This window comes from Oncorhynchus tshawytscha, linkage group LG01, assembly GCF_018296145.1.
Source record: "Oncorhynchus tshawytscha isolate Ot180627B linkage group LG01, Otsh_v2.0, whole genome shotgun sequence".
Classification (NCBI taxonomy): Eukaryota; Metazoa; Chordata; class Actinopteri; order Salmoniformes; family Salmonidae; genus Oncorhynchus; species Oncorhynchus tshawytscha.
The window spans coordinates 74,842,349-74,867,085 of record NC_056429.1 but is presented as its reverse complement, the minus strand read 5'-3'; the positions used below and the strand labels follow the sequence as shown (position 1 = coordinate 74,867,085).

Here is a 24,737-nt window from a genome sequence, read left to right as displayed (position 1 = left end):
TTTGGATTACCCAAACTCAGTAGTGTAATCTGATTACTTTCAGTTACTTTTGGATTACTTCCCCCTTGGTGTGCCATCATAGTGTTCTCTGACTTGTGGTCAGAATTGCTACGATGGAACAAACTTAAACTTGAGACTTTTTTTTTATGTCATTGACAAAACAGAAAGGTGTCAATTTATTTTTTTCCACAAACAACCTTCCTGAATTTAAAAGTAATCCAATAAGTAATCATCTAGTTTTTCAAAAGTATCTGTAATCTGATTACAATATCTTCGCTGGTAATGTAACTGAATACATTAATAAAAAATTAAAAAATCAGATTACATGTAATCATTTACTCCCCAGCCCTGGATGTGCATCGCTGCCTTAAACTGTCATTCAGACAACAGACATACCACAAAGAGATTCCCAATTACCAATGAACCGTTTAGTTATAGATGTAAGCCGAGCTGTTTCAGAAAGCAAGATAACATGTTTTCCCTGATGGACATGGTAGACAAGGACAGGCTCATCAGCAGGGGTATTCACACACACACACACACACACACAGATAATTCAATCAGACAGCAGACATGGCTGTTGGAGCTAACACATGCCCTGCGGTTGACTGGTTGTGTTTTCTCCATGTTTTCTCTTCTTTCTGTCTAACCGTCTGCCAGGAGTTTGTGACTATCAACAACAGAGTTGAAAGGAGTTTGCGGGGGAAACAATAAGATTTGCTGGCAGATACAAAGCTGAGTGACCGTTAGTAGATCTGATGATCAAAGACATGGAAGAGAAGTATTGTTGGAGGATGATACAACCTTCTGACATAGAAGTACTGTCATAACAAAACTCAATAACCTTTTTACAAAACAATACAAAATCACATAGTAGAATAATCACTGTCCATCTCACAACACATGGGGAGTTGGTGTAGAGAGCGATTGAAAGGTATTCAGTGCAACCCTTGTTTTGGACAAAGAGCAAGCCTTTCAGAGTCAGACCAGGGACTAGGGAATAGTGATAACGAACCAGACGGTAGAAAGTAAGGGCTAGGAAGTAAGGATAAGTGGAGCGAGGGGTGAGGAGGGATGAGGGCTAGGAAGTAAGGAGAAGTGGAGCGAGGGGTGAGGAGGGATGAGGGCTAGGAAGTAAGGATAAGTGGAGCGAGGGGTGAGGAGGGATGAGGGCTAGGAAGTAAGGATAAGTGGGGTGAGGAGGGATGAGGGCTAGGACGTAAGGATAAGTGGAGTGAGGGGTGAGGAGGTGGGGTATTAGGAAATGGTGGGGGGTAGTGAGGGGTGAGGAGGTGGTCCGGTATTAGGAAATGGTGGGGGTGGTGAGGGGTGAGGAGGGGGTCCAGTATTAGGAAATGGGGGTGGTGAGGGGTGAGGAGGGGGTCCAGTATTAGGAAATGGTGGGGGTAGTGAGGGGTGAGGAGGTGGTCCGGTATTAGGAAATGGTGGGAGTGGTGATGGGTGAGGAGGGATGAGGGCTAGGGGGTGAGGGATGAGGGCTAGGGGGTGAGGAGTGTGGGGGGAGGGTGAAGGATTTCGGGGTGAAGGGTGAGGAGGAGTGTGTTGAGTATTATTTGCGGCAGGCGTAAGCGTTGATGTTCTTGATGACATAGAAGCCAATGGTCATAGGGGGCATGGCTATTGTCCTTCCCGCCCGCAGCGTCCGAGGCTTCAACTCCGGAAATGTCTCATTGTCCACCATCAACAACCTTTCTCCGTTCAACTGGACTGACCTGGAGGAAGAAAGGAGAGTGGAGTTAGAGAGATGAAGAGAGTGGAATGAGATAGAAGGGAGGGGGGAGAGAGAGGACAGGGATATGAGAGAGAAGACAGAGAGAGGGAAGGGTGGGAGAGGAGAGAGGGTTTAACTTCTGCTGGACTGGTAGGGAAGGAGTCATTCTGAGGCTGTACTTACAGTCCTCTGAAGACTAGAGGGCGCTACAGTCACATCATTGCAGCTTCTTGACACAAGAGCGGGTTTTGTGACAGATGTGATCCTTCTGATCTAGATGGAAGAGTAGCTAGGTTGGGGTTTATTCTTTCTCAATACCAGGCAATTCATGAATTGATCTGCACTCCCATGGGTGAATTCCTAGTCCAATGCAAATAACTGGCATGGAACGTATTACAAACTCATTGAACTCTGCCACAGAGAGAGAGCACTGGGAAGAATTTGGGGATTAGACTGGATGCTCATAAACAAATAGTCCTACGAAATAACACAAACATAAGTCTTCAGAAACACAATAACTTAGGCACATTTTTCAATGTTGTATTTTTACGAGTGCCAGATTCCCATAGACGTTTTCCTGTCCCGTCATCTGCGAGAGGAGGCCTGTACTAAGTCAGCGGTCCACTAGCTAACTGAAAGTGAAAGCCTAATGAATCCAATGCAATGAGGTTTTAACTTCCATGCCAAAATGACGATAAACACAGCGAAATAGCAAATGAATTACATGATTATAAATAAGGAAAAATTATGAAGACAATTTTGTAACATTTTCTCAGGGGAAAGACAACACTCAGAGTCATATATTCATCTAAATATGTGGCTCTGGCAACATCTAATTGGGAGACGTTCCGTTGGAGTCATCAGACAACTATGTTGTTGTTCTGAACAACAGAACTGTTGGTCTAATAAAGGTAGTAAGTACACCCTTACATGCACCCTATCGCCGTACATAACTCCTCCATCACTCTGAACACTCACACAGGGATTTAAAGACTTAAAAGACTCTCTCTCTCTCTCTCTCTCTCTCTCTCTCTCTCTCTCTCTCTCTCTCTCTCTCTCTCTCTCTCTCTCTCTCTCTCTCTCTCTCTCTCTCAAATTCAAGGGGCTTTATCGGCATGGGAAATATATGATTACGTTGTCAGTGAAATAGATAATAAACAAAAGTGAAATAAACAATAGAAAATTAACAGTGAACATTACACAAAAGTTCCAAAAGGATAAAGACATTTCAAATGTCATATTATGTCTTTATACAGTGTTGTAACGATGTGCAAATAGTTAAACTACAAAAGGGAAAATAAATAAATATGGGTTGTATTTGCAATGGTGTCTGTTCTCCCAACCTCTCTCTCTCACTTTCTCTCTCACTTGACACAGTGTGATAGTGTGTGTCACATAGGAGACCTCAGAACCCCGATGTGGATCTTAACTAACACCTTCATCACAGGATTTATGTTAGCTAGTTCAAGGCCCTGGGGAGCAGGGAAGTGGAATGGGAGATAAATAGAGAGAACAGAGAGAAAGAGAAAGGGGGAGAATGTAAATTACATTAAACTCCTCTAATGGTTCCATATGTTGGTCCTTTAGCAGCTCCTGGATATATATATATGTGTGTGTGTGTGTGTGTGTGTGTGTGTGTGTGTGTGTGTGTGTGTGTGTGTGTGTGTGCGTGTGTGTGTGTGTGTGTGTGTGTGTGTGTGTGTGTGTGTGTGTGTGTGTGTGTGTGTGTGTGTGTGTGTGTGCATGTGTGTGTGTGCATGAGTGGAAAAGCTAAATCCTCCAGGATGGGGAGGCAGCACTACTGATTTTCTCCCAAAAGAAACATGGCCGACAGTACTGAGCAGTACACTATGAGCAGTATGCATAGTGCTGAGACCCAGACAACCTGTAGCTATCTAAATCCAGCAAACTCAAATACACCTACATCATGCATCAACCTACTGTACGCTCACATCAACCTACTGTACGCTCACATCAACCTACTGTACGCTCACATCAACCTACTGTACGCTCACATCAATCTACTGTACGCTCACATCAACCTACTGTACGCTCACATCAACCTACTGTACGCTCACATCAACCTACTGTACGCTCACATCAACCTACTGTACGCTCACATCAACCTACTGTACGCTCACATCAACCTACTGTACGCTCACATCAACCTACTGTACACTCACATCAACCTACTGTACACTCACATCAACCTACTGTACGCTCACATCAACCTACTGTACACTCACATCAACCTACTGTACGCTCACATCAACCTACTGTACACTCACATCAACCTACTGTACGCTCACATCAACCTACTGTACGCTCACATCAACCTACTGTACGCTCACATCAACCTACTGTACGCTCACATCAACCTACTGTACGCTCACATCAACCTACTGTACGCTCACATCAACCTACTGTACACTCAAGACCCTGAATAGACCTTTTTCTTTAAGTCAACAAGTTTTACCTAACATTCACTCCAACACTGTTAGACTACAGTAACAATCGTAGAGACCCGGATTACAGTCCAGTTCGGACTGCCCCTTGAATTCACTGCAATGTTATTTGACAACAATCCTTCCATATTCCATGGAAAAAGTGAGGACAAATCTGATTAGTCATGTACACAGGTAACAGCATGCATAAAAGGTGCAGTGAAATGCTTGCATGCTAGCTCCCTCAACATTGCAGTACAATAATCAATATAAACAATAAAAAAAGTCTAATAAAAATAACAAGTAATTAGAAGGTAGTATGCAAAGTAATAAACTGACATGTACACAATAGGATTTACCATATAGATTATGAATGTGCTATGTCAAGTATGACTGTATTTACAGATATGAAATGGTTTGTGTCATGGTTGCACGGTTAAATCGATAGCATATAAAAGAACAGCAGCGTTGACTGTGTGTGGTATCACTACAGGCACACATCACAGCACTGTGGCCTCGTCCCTACTCTCTCTCCTCCTGCCCTGTCACCACAATTGTTTCACACTGTCTAAATAAAGCAATACAAAATAAGAAAGGAGGGTGGAATTACACTGTGATCTAGGACTGAGAGGACCTAATTGAGACCATAGGCTCCAAATAGGAAAGGAGAACTAGATATTTCCATGGGAACCAGAGAGCCATTGGCTGATTTACGAGATTTAATGAGACCAATATGAAAAGGAAAACGAAAGGTCATTTTGGGGCATTCGATGGATTACATTCTTTCGCACAACTGGTTAGCCTCAATTTCAAATCATCCTTGAACTTTTGTAACATTTCACTTGTTCATTTCACTTTGTTCATTTCACTTTTGTATTGGAAAATCTAGAGATTGAAAAGCACATATCTAATTTGTTTGGTCAGAGCGGCATATATACAGTCTATAGGGCCCGGCTGTTGAGTTCTAGTCCTGTTTATAGACATCTGGAGCTGCTCAAACATGAATAAAAGTCTCTACTGCCCTGTCTGTGGTCAGTGGCAGCAGCTAGAACAGCAGTTAGAGTCTAGAACAGAGCCACTGCTTACGGTTCTATTAGGCACCACTATAATCCCCTGTAACACCACTCACACATCCTCATCAGAAAACATCTGTTATTACAGCACACCCACGCACGCACACACACACACACACACTCATTAGGCTGTTATTGGAGGATCAGCCTTGTATCTGAATAACAGTCTGAGCTTAGACTGGAGAGGCCGAGAGAAGGATGGATTACTGCCAGACAGACAGCTGAAGGGACGGAGAGGGGAAAATAAGAGGTGAATGTGGAGAGCAAGTGCAACAGAGCTACTGATAGGGACTGGAGGCATTACAGGAATAGACATGGAGAGGAGAGAGGAAAAGAAGGATGAATGTGTATAGATAATCAAGAGTAATCGATGCCAGGAATGGAGAGAGAAAGGAAGCAAGAGAAAATGGGTGAATGTGGACAGAAGGAGTGTAGCAGTGCCACTGATATGGAACGGGGGAGGGGGCTTCTGCCAGTAACAGCACAAAAGAAGAGAGGAAAAAGGGGTGAATGGAGTATAGGGCCACTGGAACGAATAGAACAGCTAATCTGCGCAGAGAGCTCTGGGGGAGCAGAAGAGATCAGACCAGAACATCCCCTCTGGGAAGGCCTCTGGTACCAGCAGATGTTTCTTATCAAGGCCTTATCAATTTCAATAAACCATGACAAAGCTATTATGCTAATCGGATTTTATGGCCAATTCTCAACCACGGAGGTTTGAACGCTTGTCTTTTTATCATCCACTAGACTGTATCAAATCAAAATCAAATCAAATGTTAATGTTATTACCGCCTTATTCTACAATTGATTGACATTTTCTTTTTTTACACACATTAATCCGTTATGACAAAGCCAAAACATTTTTGCAAATGTATAAAATAATTTTAAAAACTGAAAAACCTTACCAAGCTATGCTATGAGACTCGAAATTGAGCTCAGGTGCATCCTGTTTCCATTAATCATCCTTGACATGTGTCTACAAATTGTTTGGAGTCCACCTTTGGTAAATATAATTCATTGGACATCATTTGGAAAGGCACACACCTGTCTACATAAAGTTCCACAGTTGACAGTGCATGTCAGAGCAAACACTAAGCCATGAGGTCGAAGGAATTGTCCGTAGAGCTCCGAGACAGGATTGTGTCGAGCCACAGACCTGGGTAAGGGTACCAAAAGATTTCTGTAGCATTGAAGGTCCCCAAGAACACAGTGGCCTCCATCATTCTTAAATGGAAGAAATTTGGAACCACCAAGACTCTTCCTAGAGCTGGCCGCCTGGACAAACTGAGCAATCGGGGGAGAATGTCAGGAAGGTGACCAACAACACGATGGTCACTCTTACAGAGCTCCAGAGTTCATTTGTGGAGATGGGAGAATCTTCCAGAAGGACAACCATCTCTGCAGCACTCCACCAATCAAGTCTATATGGTAGAGTGGTCAGACGGAAGTCACTCCTCAGTAAAAGGCACATGACAGCTAGCTTGGAGTTTCCCAAAATGCACCCAACGACTCTCAGGCCATGAGAAACAAGATTCTCTAGTCTGATGAATCCAAGCTTGAACTTCTTGGCCTAAATACCAAGCGTCATATCTGGAGGAAACCTGGCACCATCCCTACGGTGAAGCATGGTGGTGGCAGCATCATGCTGTGGAGATGTTTTTCAGCAGCAGGGACTGGGAGACTCAGGATCGCGGCAAAGATGAACAGAGCAAAGTACAGAGAGATCCTTGATGACAGCCTGCTCCAGAGCCCCCAGGACCTCAGACTGGGGCAAAGGTTCACCTTCCAATAGGACAATGACTCTAAGCACAGATCCAAGACAATGCAGGAGTGGCTTTGAGACAAGTCTCTGAATGGCCTTGAGTGGCCCAGCCAGAACCTGGACTTGAACCCGATCAAACATCTCTGGAGAGACCTGAAAATATCTGTACAGCAACACTCCCCATCCAACCTGACAGCGTTAAGAAGATCTGCAGAGAAAAATGGGAGTAACTCCCCAAATACAGGTGTGCCAAGCTTGTAGCCTCATACCCAAGAAGAATCAATGCTGTACTCACTGCCATAGCTGCTTCAACAAAGTGCTGAGTGAAGGGTCTGAATACTTATGTAAATGTGATATTTAAAAACATGTTTTTCCCCCATTATGGGTTATTGTGTGTAGATAGATGAGGGAAAAAAATGATTTAATACATTTTAGAATAAGGCTGTAACGTAACAAAATGTGGAAAAAGTCAATGGGTCTGAACCCACTGTACATATCAAGTGGGTAAAACAGTATGTAAACATTATTAAAGTGACCAGTGTTCAATGACTATGTACATAGGGCAGCAGTCTCTCAGGTGCAGGGTAGAGTGCCGGGTGGTAGCCGGCTAGCAACATTGACTAAAGTTCAGGGCAGGGTACTAGGCGGAGGCCAGCTAGTGGTGACTGATTAACAGTCTGATGGCCTTGAGATAGAACCTGTTTTTCAGTCTCTCGGTTCCAGCTTTGATGCACCTGTACTGTCTCTGCCTTCTAGATCAGGGGTTCTTAAACCTTTTCAGCCTGCGACCCAAATGAGAAATTCTGTGTTTTCCTGGGACCCAAGCAATAAATACAATAAATCACTGAATAAATAAACTGATTGATCACATCAAACAGATGTAGACCATAAAAAACACACACACAGTCCTAATGAGAGGTGTGTGACTGGTTGAAGTTTTCAACAAGCAGGTCTATTCTGGGCTCGGTTTTTGACAGTTGAGAACCCTGACTCGCACAGGTATGTGGTGCCAAACTGGACCAGAACATCTACTGCTTTCTCGGTCAGTTTCTCAGCATAAAAAAGCATCAGGCGTCTATCAGTGTATTCCAGTTCAGATTCAGTTTTTTTCCCATCTTCATCTGTACTGTTACTAGGGTTGCACTATTAGCTAGATAGCTTGCTTTGGCTAATGTTAGCTATTAGCTGTGTACAAGGCCAGGGGATTGTTTGAACGAGAAACTCACATCGACTACTATGAGTAGTACTCCCCTATTATACAATTACAACTTACTTTTCCACTGTCAAAACACTGCTTCCTGAAGTATTCTGCCCGGTTCTGAAAGAACCCACTGGGTTTACCGTCATACTGTGGATGTTGGGTCAGGACCTGTCATTTTCATTTGTTCGTTTTGAGAGACTCATTACTAAGCACTTCCCTGCACAAAACAAATTGTGGGCACTCCTCGTTATTTCTCAAAGTTTGTATGAAACCAAGAGAGAGAAACTCATCGCTGTGTTTGCGTTTAATGACAAGTGAACTCAGTCAGAACTTGTGGCTAGCTTGTCCATTCGATGACAGTGGTGATGGGGAATGGGAATTACAAGCCAGTGACTGACAGAGCATCATCTGCTGCTGAACAACAGCACTGCAGCGTGTGGGTCGCAGAAAACTGCCGAAAAAAGATCTGTTGAACCTCAAAGTACATGGGCACCTCCCTCGCAGAGACACCGCTGCTAAGCAGAGACACCACTGCTGAGCAGAGACACCGCTGCTGAACAGAGACACCGCTGCTGAGCAGAGACACCGCTGCTGAGCAGAGAGCGCACAGAACAGAGACACCGCTGCTGAACAGAGACACCTCTGCTGAGCAGAGACACCGTTGATGAGCAGAGACACCGCTGCTGAGCAGAGACACCGCTGCTGAGCAGAGAGCGCACTGAACAGAGACACCGCTGCTGAGCAGAGACACCGCTGCTGAGCAGAGACACGCTGCTGAGCAGAGAGCGCACTGAACAGAGACACCGCTGCTGAACAGAGACACCGCTGCTGAGCAGAGACACCGTTGATGAGCAGAGACACCGCTGCTGAGCAGAGACACCGCTGCTGAACAGAGACACCGCTGCTGAACAGAGACACCGCTGCTGAACAGAGACACCGCTGCTGAGCAGAGAGCGCACTGAACAGAGACACCGCTGCTGAGCAGAGAGCGCACTGAACAGAGACACCGCTGCTGAACAGAGACACCGCTGCTGAGCAGAGAGCGCACTGAACAGAGACACCGCTGCTGAGCAGAGAGCGCACTGAACAGAGACACCGCTGCTGAACAGAGACACCGCTGCTGAGCAGAGAGCGCACTGAACAGAGACACCGCTGCTGAACAGAGACACCGCTGCTGAGCAGAGAGCGCACTGAACAGAGACACCGCTGCTGAGCAGAGAGCGCACTGAACAGAGACACCGCTGCTGAACAGAGACACCGCTGCTGAACAGAGACACCGCTGCTGAACAGAGACACCGCTGCTGAACAGAGACACCGCTGCTGAGCAGAGAGCGCACTGAATAGAGACACCGCTGCTGAGCAGAGAGCGCACTGAACAGAGACACCGCTGCTGAACAGAGACACCGCTGCTGAACAGAGACACCGCTGCTGAGCAGAGAGCGCACTGAATAGAGACACCGCTGCTGAGCAGAGAGCGCACTGAACAGAGACACCGCTGCTGAGCAGAGAGCGCACTGAACAGAGACACCGCTGCTGAACAGGGGTTCCCAACCTTTTTCCCAACCTCAAAAAGTATTTTTATTTTTTATTTTTTATTTGAGGGACCTAGGAAAAACGTTGTTTTGAGACACCGCTGCTGAACAGAGACACCGCTGCTGAACAGAGACACCGCTGCTGAGCAGAGAGCGCACTGAACAGAGACACCGCTGCTGAACAGAGACACCGCTGCTGAGCAGAGAGCGCACTGAACAGAGACACCGCTGCTGAACAGAGACACCGCTGCTGAGCAGAGAGCGCACTGAACAGAGACACCGCTGCTGAGCAGAGAGCGCACTGAACAGAGACACCGCTGCTGAACAGAGACACCGCTGCTGAACAGAGACACCGCTGCTGAACAGAGACACCGCTGCTGAACAGAGACACCGCTGCTGAACAGAGACACCGCTGCTGAGCAGAGAGCGCACTGAACAGAGACACCGCTGCTGAACAGAGACACCGCTGCTGAACAGAGAGTGCAGTTGCACTTGGCCAAAATCAATTCCAGTAATTAATTAAGTAATTATAAATGTACTCTGACACCTCGCAACTCACCATTAACAGGTCTGCAACCCAACTTGGGTCGCGACCCATACTTTAAGAAAGGCTGCTCGGTGGTTGAGTTCCTCAATGATCTTCTTGACCTAGCAGGGGTTCCCAACCTTTTTTCCCAACCTCAAAAAGTATTTTTATTTTTTATTTTTTTTATTTGAGGGACCTAGGAAAATTACGTTGTTTTGACACTAATTTCCTGCAATTCTACGTAGTTTAACAAGACTCTTTTAGATAGGCTATTTAATGATAATAATAATAATAATAGATAAGGCAAATAAAGTCTAGGCCTTATAAAGGGTTTATGGAGGCTTGAGCCTTTAAAGTTGTGCTTTATTTAGTAGAGCCACATGGTTCACTGATAGAGATCCCAAATCCTCCCGATTGAAGGAGAATCCCCCACCCTGTTTCCCATAGAGATGACTGAAGTTAGCTAGAGGGACAGCTTTGTTATGGTAACCTAGGTCTCTCCGTCTCTCTCCTGTAAGTTGGACTTGTCAGTTTAGTGTGTGTGTGTGCATGTGTCCGTGTGTCTTGTCAGTGTGTGTGTGTGTGTGTGTGTGTGTGTGTGTCTTGTCAGGTCAGTATAAGAAACAGGATGCTCTATTAATAGAGCAGTGTGGATGTTTGATCAGAAAACAAGAGTTCCATGAAGCTCTGCTCTCTCTGTATAGCCCTCTGTTTGTATAGCCCTCTCTCTGTATAGCCCTCTGTTTGTGTAGCCCTCTGTTTGTGTAGCCCTCTGTTTGTGTAGCCCTCTGTTTGTGTAGCCCTCTGTTTGTATAGCCCTCTGTTTGTAGCCCTCTGTTTAGCCCTCTGTTTGTGTAGCCCTCTGTTTGTATAGCCCTCTGTTTGTATAGCCCTCTGTTTGTATAGCCCTCTGTTTGTATAGCCCTCTGTTTGTATAGCCCTCTGTTTGTGTAGCCCTCTGTTTGTGTAGCCCTCTGTTTGTGTAGCCCTCTGTTTGTATAGCCCTCTGTTTGTGTAGCCCTCTGTTTGTGTAGCCCTCTGTTTGTGTAGCCCTCTGTTTGTGTAGCCCTCTGTTTGTATAGCCCTCTGTTTGTATAGCCCTCTGTTTGTGTAGCCCTCTGTTTGTGTAGCCCTCTGTTTGTGTAGCCCTCTGTTTGTGTAGCCCTCTGTTTGTATAGCCCTCTGTTTGTATAGCCCTCTGTTTGTATAGCCCTCTGTTTGTGTAGCCCTCTGTTTGTGTAGCCCTCTGTTTGTGTAGCCCTCTGTTTGTGTAGCCCTCTGTTTGTGTAGCCCTCTGTTTGTGTAGCCCTCTGTTTGTGTAGCCCTCTGTTTGTGTAGCCCTCTGTTTGTGTAGCCCTCTGTTTGTGTAGCCCTCTGTTTGTGTAGCCCTCTGTTTGTGTAGCCCTCTGTTTGTACAGCCCTCTGTTTGTGTAGCCCTCTGTTTGTACAGCCCTCTGTTTGTGTAGCCCTCTGTTTGTATAGCCCTCTGTTTGTACAGCCCTCTGTTTGTGTAGCCCTCTGTTTGTGTAGCCCTCTGTTTGTATAGCCCTCTGTTTGTATAGCCCTCTGTTTGTGTAGCCCTCTGTTTGTGTAGCCCTCTGTTTGTACAGCCCTCTGTTTGTGTAGCCCTCTGTTTGTGTAGCCCTCTGTTTGTACAGCCCTCTGTTTGTGTAGCCCTCTGTTTGTATAGCCCTCTGTTTGTACAGCCCTCTGTTTGTGTAGCCCTCTGTTTGTATAGCCCTCTGTTTGTATAGCCCTCTGTTTGTGTAGCCCTCTGTTTGTGTAGCCCTCTGTTTGTGTAGCCCTCTGTTTGTGTAGCCCTCTGTTTGTGTAGCCCTCTGTTTGTGTAGCCCTCTGTTTGTGTAGCCCTCTCTATGTGTAGCCCTCTCTATGTGTAGCCCTCTGTAGCCCTCTGTGTAGCCCTCTGTCTGTGTAGCCCTCTGTCTGTGTAGCCCTCTGTCTGTGTAGCCCTCTGTTTGTGTAGCCCCTCTATGGGTAGCCCTCTCTATGTGTAGCCCTCTGTCTATGTAGCCCTCTGTCTGTGTAGCCCTCTGTTTGTGTAGCCCTCTCTTTGTGTAGCTAGCCCTCTGTTTGTGTAGCCCTCTGTTTGTGTAGCCCTCTGTTTGTGTAGCCCTCTGTCTGTGTAGCCCTCTGTTTGTGTAGCCCTCTGTCTGTGTAGCCCTCTGTTTGTGTAGCCCTCTGTTGTGTAGCCCTCTGTCTGTGTAGCCCTCTGTCTGTGTAGCCCCTGTTTGTGTAGCCCTCTGTTGTGTAGCCCTCTGTCTGTGTAGCCCTCTGTCTGTGTAGCCCTCTGTCTGTGTAGCCCTCTGTCTGTGTAGCCCTCTGTCTGTGTAGCCCTCTGTTTGTGTAGCCCTCTCTATGTGTAGCCCTCTCTATGTGTAGCCCTCTGTCTATGTGTAGCCCTCTGTCTGTGTAGCCCTCTATTTGTGTAGCCCTCTCTATGTGTAGCCCTCTCTATGTGTAGCCCTCTGTCTATGTAGCCCTCTGTCTGTGTAGCCCTCTGTTTGTGTATCCCTCTGTCTGTGTAGCCCTCTGTTTGTGTAGCCCTCTGTCTATGTAGCCCTCTGTGTGTGTAGCCCTCTGTGTGTGTAGCCCTCGTGTGTGTAGCCCTCTGTTTGTGTAGCCCTCTGTTTGTGTAGCCCTCTGTTTGTGTAGCCCTCTGTTTGTGTAGCCCTCTGTTTGTGTAGCCCTCTGTTTGTGTAGCCCTCTGTTTGTGTAGCCCTCTGTTTGTGTAGCCCTCTGTTTGTGTAGCCCTCTGTTTGTGTAGCCCTCTGTTTGTGTAGCCCTCTGTTTGTGTAGCCCTCTGTGTAGCCCTCTGTTTGTGTATCCCTCTGTTTGTGTAGCCCTCTCTATGTGTTGCCCTCTCTATGTGTATCCATCTCTATGTGTATCCCTCTCTATGTGTATCCCTCTCTATGTGTAGCCCTCTCTATGTGTAGCCCTCTCTATGTGTAGCCCTCTCTATGTGTAGCCCTCTCTATGTGTAGCCCTCTCCATGTGTAGCCCTCTCTATGTGTATCCCTCTCTATGTGTAGCCCTCTCTATGTGTAGCCCTCTGTTTGTGTAGCCCTCTGTTTGTGTAGCCCTCTGTTTGTGTAGCCCTCTGTTTGTGCCCTAGCCCTCTGTCTGTGTAGCCCTCTGTCTGTGTAGCCCTCTGTCTGTGTAGCCCTCTGTTTGTGTAGCCCTCTGTTTGTGTAGCCCTCTGTTTGTGTAGCCCTCTGTTTGTGTAGCCCTCTGTTTGTGTAGCCCTCTGTTTGTGTAGCCCTCTGTTTGTGTAGCCCTCTGTCTGTGTAGCCCTCTGTTTGTGTAGCCCTCTGTTTGTGTAGCCCTCTGTTTGTGTAGCCCTCTGTGTGTGTAGCCCTCTGTTTGTGTAGCCCTCTGTTTGTGTAGCCCTCTGTTTGTAGCCCTCTCTAGCCCTCTCTATGTGTATCCCTCTCTATGTGTATCCCTCTCTATGTGTATCCCTCTCTATGTGTATCCCTCTCTATGTGTAGCCCTCTCTATGTGTAGCCCTCTCTATGTGTAGCCCCTCTATGTGTAGCCCTCTCTATGTGTAGCCCTCTCTATGTGTATCCCTCTCTATGTGTAGCCCTCTCTATGTGTATCCCTCTCTATGTGTATCCCTCTCTATGTAGCCCTCTCTGTGTGTATCCCTCTCTATGTGTAGCCCTCTCTATGTATAGCCCTCTCTATGTGTAGCCCTCTGTTTGTGTAGCCCTCTCTATGTGTAGCCCTCTGTCTGTGTAGCCCTCTCTATGTGTAGCCCTCTGTTTGTGTAGCCCTCTCTATGTGTATCCCTCTCTATGTGTATCCCTCTCTATGTGTATCCCTCTCTATGTGTATCCCTCTCTATGTGTAGCCCTCTCTATGTGTATCCCTCTCTATGTGTATCCCTCTCTATGTGTATCCCTCTCTATGTGTATCCCTCTCTCTGTGTAGCCCTCTGTTTGTGTATCCCTCTCTATGTGTATCCCTCTCTATGTGTATCCCTCTCTATGTGTATCCCTCTCTATGTGTATCCCTCTCTATGTGTATCCCTCTCTATGTGTATCCCTCTCTATGTGTATCCCCTCTATGTGTATCCCTCTCTATGTGTAGCCCTCTCTATGTGTATCCCTCTCTATGTGTATCCCTCTCTATGTGTATCCCTCTCTATGTGTAGCCCTCTCTATGTGTAGCCCTCTCTATGTGTAGCCCTCTGTTTGTGTAGCCCTCTGTGTGTGTATCCCTCTGTTTGTGTATCCCTCTCTATGTGTATCCCTGTCTATGTGTATCCCTCTCTATGTGTATCCCTCTCTATGTGTATCCCTCTGTGTGTGTATCCCTCTCTATGTGTATCCCTCTCTATGTGTATCCCTCTCTATGTGTATCCCTCTCTGTGTGTAGCCCTCTGTGTGTGTAGCCCTCTGTGTGTGTAGCCCTCTCTATGTGTAGCCCTCTCTATGTGTATCCCTCTCTATGTGTATCCCTCTCTATGTGTAGCCCTCTCTATGTGTATCCCTCTCTATGTGTAGCCCTCTCTATGTGTATCCCTCTCTGTGTGTAGCCCTCTGTGTGTGTATCCCTCTGTTTGTGTAGCCCTCTGTGTGTGTATCCCTCTGTTTGTGTAGCCCTCTGTGTGTGTAGCCCTCTGTTGTGTAGCCCTCTGTCTGTGTAGCCCTCTCTATGTGTATCCCTCTCTATGTGTATCCCTCTCTATGTGTAGCCCTCTCTATGTGTATCCCTCTCTATGTGTATCCCTCTCTATGTGTATCCCTCTCTATGTGTAGCCCTCTCTATGTGTAGCCCTCTCTATGTGTAGCCCTCTCTATGTGTATCCCTCTCTATGTGTATCCCTCTCTATGTGTAGCCCTCTCTATGTGTAGCCCTCTCTATGTGTAGCCCTCTCTATGTGTATCCCTCTCTATGTGTATCCCTCTCTATGTGTAGCCCTCTCTATGTGTAGCCCTCTCTATGTGTATCCCTCTCTATGTGTAGCCCTCTCTATGTGTATCCCTCTCTATGTGTAGCCCTCTCTATGTGTAGCCCTCTGTGTGTGTAGCCCTCTGTGTGTGTATCCCTCTCTATGTGTATCCCTCTCTATGTGTAGCTCTCTGTGTGTAGCCCTCTGTGTGTGTATCCCTCTCTATGTGTATCCCTCTCTATGTGTATCCCTCTCTATGTGTATCCCTCTCTGTGTGTAGCCCTCTGTGTGTGTAGCCCTCTGTGTGTGTAGCCCTCTGTGTGTGTAGCCCTCTCTATGTGTGTAGCCCTCTCTATGTGTAGCCCTCTCTATGTGTAGCCCTCTCTATGTGTATCCCTCTCTATGTGTAGCCCTCTGTCTATGTAGCCCTCTGTCTATGTAGCCCTCTGTCTGTGTAGCCCTCTGTTTGTGTAGCCCTCTGTCTGTGTAGCCCTCTCTATGTGTAGCCCTCTGTTTGTGTAGCCCTCTGTCTGTGTAGCCCTCTGTCTGTGTAGCCCTCTGTCTGTGTAGCCCTCTGTCTGTGTAGCCCTCTGTCTGTGTAGCCCCTCTGTCTGTGTAGCCCTCTGTCTGTGTAGCCCTCTGTCTGTGTAGCCCTCTGTCTGTCTGTGTAGCCCTCTGTCTGTGTAGCCCTCTGTCTGTGTAGCCCTCTGTTTGTGTTGCCCTCTCTATGTGTAGCCCTCTCTATGTGTAGCCCTCTCTATGTGTAGCCCTGTTTGTGTAGCCCTGTTTGTGTACCCCTCTCTATGTGTAGTCCTCTCTATGTGTAGCCCTCTGTCTGTGTAAACCTCTGTTTGTGTAGCCCTCTCTATGTGTAGCCCTCTCTATGTGTAGCCCTCTGTTTGTGTAGCCCTCTGTTTGTGTAGCCCTCTGTCTGTGTAGCCCTCTCTATGTGTAGCCCTCTGTTTGCTCTATGTGTAGCCCTCTCTATGTGTAGCCCTCTCTATGTGTAGCCCTCTCTATGTGTAGCCCTCTGTTTGTGTAGCCCTCTGTTTGTGTAGCCCTCTGTTTGTGTAGCCCTCTCTATGTGTAGCCCTCTGTCTGTGTAGATCTCTCTCTGTGTAGCACTCTCTCTTTGGTGCCCTCTGTCTCTGTGTAGCTCTGTCTCTGTGTAGCCCTCTGTTTGTGTAGCCCTCTGTCTGTATAGCCCTCTGTCTGTGTAGCCCTCTCTCTGTGTAGCCCTCTCTCTGTGTAGCCCTCTGTCTGTGTAGCTCTCTCTCTGTGTAGCCCTCTGTCTGTGTAGCCCTCTCTCTGTGTAGCTCTCTCTCTGTGTAGCCCTCTGTCTGTGTAGCCCTCTGTTTGTGTAGCCCTCTGTCTGTATAGCCATCTGTCTGCAGGATATATATAGAGACAGGGAGAAATATATAGAAATGGAGGGAGAGAGAGAAGGATAGAAAGGGAGAGAGAGAGCAGTAGAAAGGTGAGTACGTGTGTGTGTGTGTGTGTGTGTGTGTGTGTGTGTGTGTGTGTGTGAGTGTGTGAATGTCAGACCCCTCCCACTGGGCACACACTGGTTAAATCAACTCTGTTTCCATGTCAGTTCAATGAAAATATGTTGAACCAATGTGGAATAGACATTGAATTGACGTCTGTACCCAGAGGACTGCTACAGACCTGGCGTGAAGTCCGTCTGTCCCATAGGGCTGTACCAGGTACTGATGGACAGTCATGTTACGTAAGGTTCCCGCCAGCTTGATTTTCTTCCTCGACCGATGCAGGTTGATGATATAGATCGTTATGGATCCTCTCACGTAGTTACGACTGGAAGGAATAGAAGAGAAGTATTCTAAATTTAAAAGCGAGTAAAGATAAACACAAACATTGGTTTTCATGGTCTTCTTTTTCTCACACACACACACACACACACACACACACACACACACACACACACACACACACACATACACACACACACACACACACACTGCAGAGACAGAGAGACAGACAGAGAGGAAGTTCCTTGACTAGACCTTTTGTTGCTCTCTCACTACCTTTTTCTCACTATCTCTAGCGAGATCTGTAAGGGCCTTTATAGTGTCATCCTCTGCCGAGCACAACAGAACCTTCAATAACTAACTAGGAGAAGAGTCCTTTTAAAGACAGAGGAAAGCCTTTGAAATGGTTACCTGGTATGTCAGGGATGGAACAATGCTGTCACCCACCAATTTAATAACAGGAGCAAAAGAGTTGAAGAAGACGGGTCAATCTGAACGTGTTCCAAGCATTCCATTAACTCAATGTAATCTAGTTCTTCTCTTCATTAGAATCCTAAACCTGTCATCTATTTGTATGTCCATTTATATTAAAGCGGCAGTCAGCAGTTGAAACAATAACAAAGTGTACTCTTAGCCCCTGTTCCGGTAAAAAGGTACATTTATATTAAAGCGGCAGTCAGCAGTAGAAACAATAACAAAGTGTACTCTTAGCCCCTGTTCCGGTAAAAAGGTACATTTATATTAAAGCGGCAGTCAGCAGTTGAAACAATAACAAAGTGTACTCTTAGCCCCTGTTCCGGTAAAAGGTACATTTATATTAAAGCGGCAGTCAGCAGTAGAAACAATAACAAAGTGTACTCTTAGCCCCTGTTCCGGTAAAAAGGTACATTTATATTAAAGCGGCAGTCAGCAGTAGAAACAATAACAAAGTGTACTCCTAGCCCCTGTTCCGGTAAAAAGCTGAGGGATGGTGCTGGAGAAGTGCAATCCCTTTCAGAGACAGAGCTGTGGAGGCAAGGAATGATCATCCCTGCTATCAAAATGAGAGTTTTAACAATGTTTTGAGGCTATATAGTGTTTGTTTACATTTACTTTGTTTACAAACATTGGAGTAAAACAAGGTTATATTTTGGGTTGTGATGGGGTACGACAGTTGAACTAAGCTTATGATGTATTTATAAGTTATACTGTATTCTTCAACAAACAATAGGTACATATCATTAATTTACAAGTTATACTGTATTCTTCAACAAACAATAGGTACATATCACTAATTTATAAGTCCAGAAATGGATGTAGCAACTGCAGATTGTCCTTTTAAAGCGTGTTTGATGTAATTGCCCTCTTGGCCTTGTTTCTACATACAGTACACTTCATAATACTGTCAAATATGCCCAGGTTGAAGGGATCTGAGAGGTTTTGATATGATCAGAACCTAAGACCTGAAGTCCCTACTCACATCACATTCAGGGTCAATTGAAGAGTGTGAAAGTGTGGGACAGACAATACAGCATGAGTCCCAGTCTCTGGAACAGAGTGCTGGGGACAGGACTTATGAGATTTTAGCCAAAGGTAAATATCTACCAGAGAAAGATAAGGCAAACATGATAACATTTAATAACCGTCTAATGTGAAGGGAGGATCAACACAACTGGAGTGGTACCATATGTTTCAGGGTGTCTGTGTGGTGATACCATATGTTTCAGGGTGTCTGTGTGTGGTGATACCATATGTTTCAGGGTGTCTGTGTGGTGATACCATATGTTTCAGGGTGTCTGTGTGGTGATACCATATGTTTCAGGGTGTCTGTGTGTGGTGATACCATATGTTTCAGGGTGTCTGTGTGGTGATACCATATGTTTCAGGGTGTCTGTGTGGTGATACCATATGTTTCAGGGTGTCTGTGTGTGGTGATACCATATGTTTCAGGGTGTCTGTGTGGTGATACCATATGTTTCAGGGTGTCTGTGTGGTGATACCATATGTTTCTGGGTGTCTGTGTGTGGTGATACCATATGTTTCAGGGTGTCTGTGTGGTGATACCATATGTTTCTGGGTGTCTGTGTGTGGTGATACCATATGTTTCTAGGTGTCTGTGTGGTGATACCATATGTTTCTAGGTGTCTGGGTGGTGATACCATATGTTTCTAGGTGTCTGTGTGGTGATACCATATGTTTCAGGGTGTCTGTGTGGTGATACCATATGTTTCTGGGTGTCTGTGTGGTGATACCATATGTTTCAGGGTGTCTGTGTGGTGATACCATATGTTTCAGGGTGTCTGTGTGGTGAGACCATATGTTTCTGGGTGTCTGTGTGTGGTGATACCATATGTTTCTAGGTGTCTGTGTGGTGATACCATATGTTTCTGGGTGTCTGTGTGTGGTGGTACCATATGTTTCAGGGTGTCTGTGTGGTGATACCATATGTTTCTAGGTGTCTGTGTGGTGATACCATATGTTTCTGGGTGTCTGTGTGGTGATACCATATGTTTCTGGGTGTCTGTGTGGTGATACCATATGTTTCAGGGTGTCTGTGTGGTGATACCATATGTTTCAGGGTGTCTGTGTGGTGATACCATATGTTTCTAGGTGTCTGTGTGGTGATACCATATGTTTCTGGGTGTCTGTGTGTGGTGATACCATATGTTTCTGGGTGTCTGTGTGTGGTGATACCATATGTTTCTGGGTGTCTGTGTGTGGTGATATATGTTTCCGAGGACCACATTGTTCAGGGTCAGTGTTGGGCTTTGTCAGACAGGTTGACTAGCGATCCCTCTCTGATCATCAATCTCTCTATCTCTCTCCTTCGGTCTCTCTCTCCTTCTCTCTCCTTCTGTCTCTCTCTCCTTCTCTCTCTCTCCATCTCTCTTTCTCTATCTGTCTCACGCTCCATCTCTCTCTCTCCATCTGTTTCACTCTCCATCGGTCTCACTCTCCATCTCTCTCTCCATCTCTCTCTCTCTCTCTCTCTCCAGCTCTCTCTCCATCAGTCTCACTCTCCATCTGTCACACTCTCCATCTCTCTCTCCATATATACTGTATATATATCTCTGTCTCCATCTCTCTCTCTCCATCGGTCTCACTCTCCATCTGTCTCACTCTCCATCTGTCTCACTCTCCATCTCTCTCCATCTGTCTCACTCTCCATCTGTCTCACTCTCCATCTCTCTCTCTCCCTCTCTCTCTCCATCTCTCTCTCCCTCTCTCTCTCCCTCTCTCTCTCCCTCTCTCTCTCCATCTGTCTCACGCTCCATCTCTCTCTCTCCATCTGTCACACTCTCCATCTCTCTCTCCCTCTGTCTCTCCCTCTCTCTCTCCCTCTCTCTCTCTCTCTCTCTCTCCCTCTCTCTCTCCATCTGTCACACTCTCCATCTCTCTCTCCCTCTCTCTCTCCATCTGTCTCACGCTCCATCTCTCTCTCTCCATCTGTCACACTCTCCATCTCTCTCTCCATATATATATCTCTGTCTCCATCTCTCTCTCCATCTCTCTCTCCATCGTTCTCACTCTCCATCTCTCTATCTCTCTCTCCATCGTTCTCACTCTCCATCTCTCTATCTCTCTCTCCATCGGTCTCACTCTCCATCTCCATCTCTCTCTCCATCTGTCTCACTCTCCATCTCTCTCTCCATCTGTCTCACTCTCCATCTCCATCTCTCTCTCCATCTGTCTCACTCTCCATCTCTCTCTCTCCATGTGTCTCACTCTCCATCTCTCTCTCCATCTGTCTCACTCTCCATCTCTCTCTCTCCATCTCTCTCTCTCCCTCTCTCTCTCCCTCTCTCTCTCCCTCTCTCTCTCCATCTGTCTCACGCTCCATCTCTCTCTCTCTCCATCTGTCACACTCTCCATCTCTCTCTCCATATATATATCTCTGTCTCCATCTCTCTCTCCATCTCTCTCTCCATCTGTCTCACTCTCCATCTCTCTCTCCATCTCTCTCTCCATCTGTCTCACTCTCCATCTCTCTCTCCATCTCTCTCTCCATCTGTCTCACTCTCCATCTCTCTCTCCATATATATATCTCTGTCTCCATCTCTCTCTCCATCTCTCTCTCCATCTGTCTCACTCTCCATCTCTCTCTCCATCTCTCTCTCCATCTGTCTCTGTCTCCATCTCTCTCTCCATCTCTCTCTCCATCTGTCTCACTCTCCATCTCTCTCTCCATCTCTCTCTCCATCTGTCTCTCCATCTGTCTCTCTGACGACTTCTGGTTATTGTTCACTCTTTGTCTCTACATCTCATCGTACATCAAAGAAACACTAAGCAGACACACAGAGATCCTATTCAAGTGACTTGAATAAATTCAAACGAACACTCTGTTGACAGAGAACAGAACCAAGGTTGGTCACGTCTGTATACAGAAACCAGTGTCTGTCTGTCTGTCTTCGTGTCAGACAGTGTAATCGGTCAGGCCTGGAGAGTTTCTTCTGCTTAACTATTGGAGCCTTATGCCTTATGCCAAACATTGCTCAGGGCTGGGTTGGATCAGACAGAGAGAGTTGGAGGGATAGATACCCGTAGATTAGACAGAGAGTTGGAGAGAGGGATAAAGACAGTCCAGGATTTCCAAAATGATGAGGTTCTGAGGCATTAGAAGCAGGAACGTAAACAATCCTTCCCGTTGTTTGATGTTGGAGCATCGGTTCAGAGTAAAACAGACCATGCTAACCGCTAAATGTCTGGAAGGCTGGAAACCGCTAACTGGCTACCCGGATAGAATAATACAATACCCTTGATAGCAAAATAGTAATGAAACCGCCAACATAGTAAAGAGGATAGATGTTGAGATCCAGATATAAGTCCCTTGCCAGGGGCTACAGACTCCCATCATAAGAGGCGATAGTCACCGTCCTATCCTTCCAGGTGCCAGATGGAAAGCACTTGATGACAACCATTTCATATATCTGCAGATCTGTCAACAGGCTACACCATAGGTTGCAGATCAGATGTGAGGTATATGTATATCTGTGTCAGTAGATACAGTCTCTAGAGAGTACTCTTTGCGCCAAACCTGTAACTATGATAGAATAGACGACTATAGACAAATCCAATTGCTTGGAGCAGGGGACAGAGATCAAAGAAAATGTTCACCAGCAAAGACGGAAGACTGATACTCCCTTATATGTGTTAATTGTATATTTAATATATACATTGCCTTCAGAATGTTATGTTACAAACTTAGAAAAAAGTTTTTAGAAATGTTTGCAAATTTATTACAAATAAAAAACATTTTATTAGTCACATGTGCCTTACAGTGAAATGCTTACTTATGAGCCCCTGGGCGGCAGTGTAGCCTAGTGGTTAGAGCATTGGACTAGTAACCGAAAGGTTGCAAGTTCAAATCCCCGAGCTGACAAGGTACAAAATCTGTCGTTCTGCCCTTGAACAGGCAGTTAACCCACTGTTCCTAGGCCGTCATTGAAAATAAGAATTTGTTCTTAACTGACTTGCCTAGTTAAATAAAGGTAAAAAAACATAAACAACAACAATGCAGTTAAAAAAAATAAGGATAAGAATTAGAAATAAAAGTAATGAGTAATTAAAGAGCAGCAGTAAAATAACAATAGCGAGACTATATACAGGGGGTCAATGTGTGGGGGCACTGGTTAGTTGAGGTAATATGTACATGTAGGTAGAGTTACTAAAGTGACTATGTATAGATGATAACAGATAGTAGCAGCGGTGTAAAAGGGGGGGCAATGCAAATAGTCTGGGTAGCCATTTGATTAGGTGTTCAGAAGTCTTATGGCTTGGGGATAGAAGCTGTGTAGAAGCCTCTTGGACATAGACTTAGCACTCCGGTACCGCTTGCCGTGCGGTAGCAGAGAGAACAGCCTTTGACTAGGGTGGCTGGAGTCTTTGACAATTTTTAGGGCTTTCCTCTGACACTGCCTGGTATACAGTCCCTGGATGGCAGGAAGCTTGGCCCCAGTGATGTACTGGACCGTTCGCACTAACCTCTGTAGTGCCTTGCGGTCGGAGGCCGAGCAGTTGCCATACCAGCCAGTGATGCAACCAGTCAGGAGCCATGTTCTCGATGGTGCAGCTGTAGAACCTTTTGAGGATCTGAGGACCCTCTTCACGGATGTCTTCGTGTGCTTGGACCATGATAGTTCGTTGGTGATGTGGACACCAAGGAACTTGAAGCTCACAACCTGCTCCACTGCAGCCCCGTCAATGAGAATGGCGCCGACAGAGATGGCCGCCTCGCTTCGCGTTCCTAGGAAACTATGCAGTTTTTTGTTTTTTTACGTGTTATTTCTTACACTAGTACCCCAAGTCATCTTAGGTTTCTTTACATACAGCCGAGAAGAACTACTGAATATAAGATCAGCGTCAACTCACCATCAGTACGACCAAGAATATGTTTTTCGCGATGCGGATCCGGTGTTCTGCCTTACAACCAGTGTAACCGAGTGGATCACTATGCAGCGACAAAAAAAAAAACGACTCAGAAAAAGAGGGAAACGAAGCGGTCTTCTGGTCAGACTCCGGAGACGGGCACATCGTGCACCACTCCCTAGCATTCTTCTTGCCAATGTCCAGTCTCTTGACAACAAGGTTGATGAAATCCGAGCAAGGGTAGCATTCCAGAGGGACATCAGAGACTGTAACGTTCTTTGCTTCACGGAAACATGGCTAACTGGAGAGACGCAATCCGAAGCGGTGCAGCCAACGGGTTTCTCCACGCATCGCGCCGACAGAAACAAACATCTTTCTGGTAAGAAGACGGGTGGGGGCGTATGTCTTATGGCCAACGTGACATGGTGTGATGAAAGAAACATACAGGAACTCAAATCCTTCTGTTCACCTGATTTAGAATTCCTCACAATCAAATGTAGACCGCATTATCTACCAAGAGAATTCTCTTCGATTATTATCACAGCCGTATATATCCCCCCCAAGCAGACACATCGATGGCTCTGAACGAACTTTATTTAACTCTCTGCAAACTGGAAACGATTTATCCGGAGGCTGCATTCATTGTAGCTGGGGATTTTAACAAGGCTAATCTGAAAACAAGACTCCTAAATTTTATCAGCATATCGATTGCGCAACCAGGGGTGGAAAGACCCTGGATCATTGTTACTCTAACTTCCGCGACGCATATAAGGCCCTGCCCCGCCCCCTTTCGGAAAAGCTGACCACGACTCCATTTTGTTGATCCCTGCCTACAGACAGAAACTAAAACAAGAAGCTCCCACGCTGAGGTCTGTCCAACGCTGGTCCGACCAAGCTGACTCCACACTCCAAGACTGCTTCCATCACGTGGACTGGGAGATGTTTCGTATTGCGTCAGACAACAACATTGACGAATACGCTGATACGGTGTGCGAGTTCATTAGAACGTGCGTTGAAGATGTCGTTCCCATAGCAACGATTAAAACATTCCTAACCAGAAACCCTGGATTGATGGCAGCATTCGTGTGAAACTGAAGGCACGAACCACTGCTTTTAATCAGGGCAAGGTGTCTGGTAACATGACTGAATACAAACAGTGCAGCTATTCCCTCCGCAAGGCTATCAAACAAGCTAAGCGCCAGTACAGAGACAAAGTAGAATCTCAATTCAACGGCTCAGACACAAGAGGTATGTGGCAGGGTCTACAGTCAATCACGGACTACAGGAAGAAACCCAGCCCAGTCACGGACCAGGATGTCTTGCTCCCAGGCAGACTAAATAACTTTTGCCCGCTTTGAGGACAATACAGTGCCACTGACACGGCCTGCAACGGAAACATGCGGTCTCTCCTTCACTGCAGCCGAAGTGA

The 24,737-nt window shown here is 46.2% G+C and overlaps 1 protein-coding gene across 1 annotated transcript in view; it reads right to left on the bottom strand.

Annotated features, from left to right (window-relative positions):
- Positions 1-202: 202 nt before the first annotated feature.
- LOC112260982 (inactive heparanase-2-like) overlaps positions 203-24,737 on the bottom strand; it is a 117,166-nt gene continuing 92,631 nt past the window's right edge. Inside the window, exons 12-13 of the mRNA XM_042328339.1 lie at positions 16,863-17,009; positions 203-1,733 (exon numbers count right to left, since the gene is read on the bottom strand). Coding sequence (XP_042184273.1) covers positions 1,571-1,733; positions 16,863-17,009 — 310 coding nt within the window. The 3' untranslated portion in view covers positions 203-1,570. The remainder of the gene's footprint in view (positions 1,734-16,862; positions 17,010-24,737) is intronic.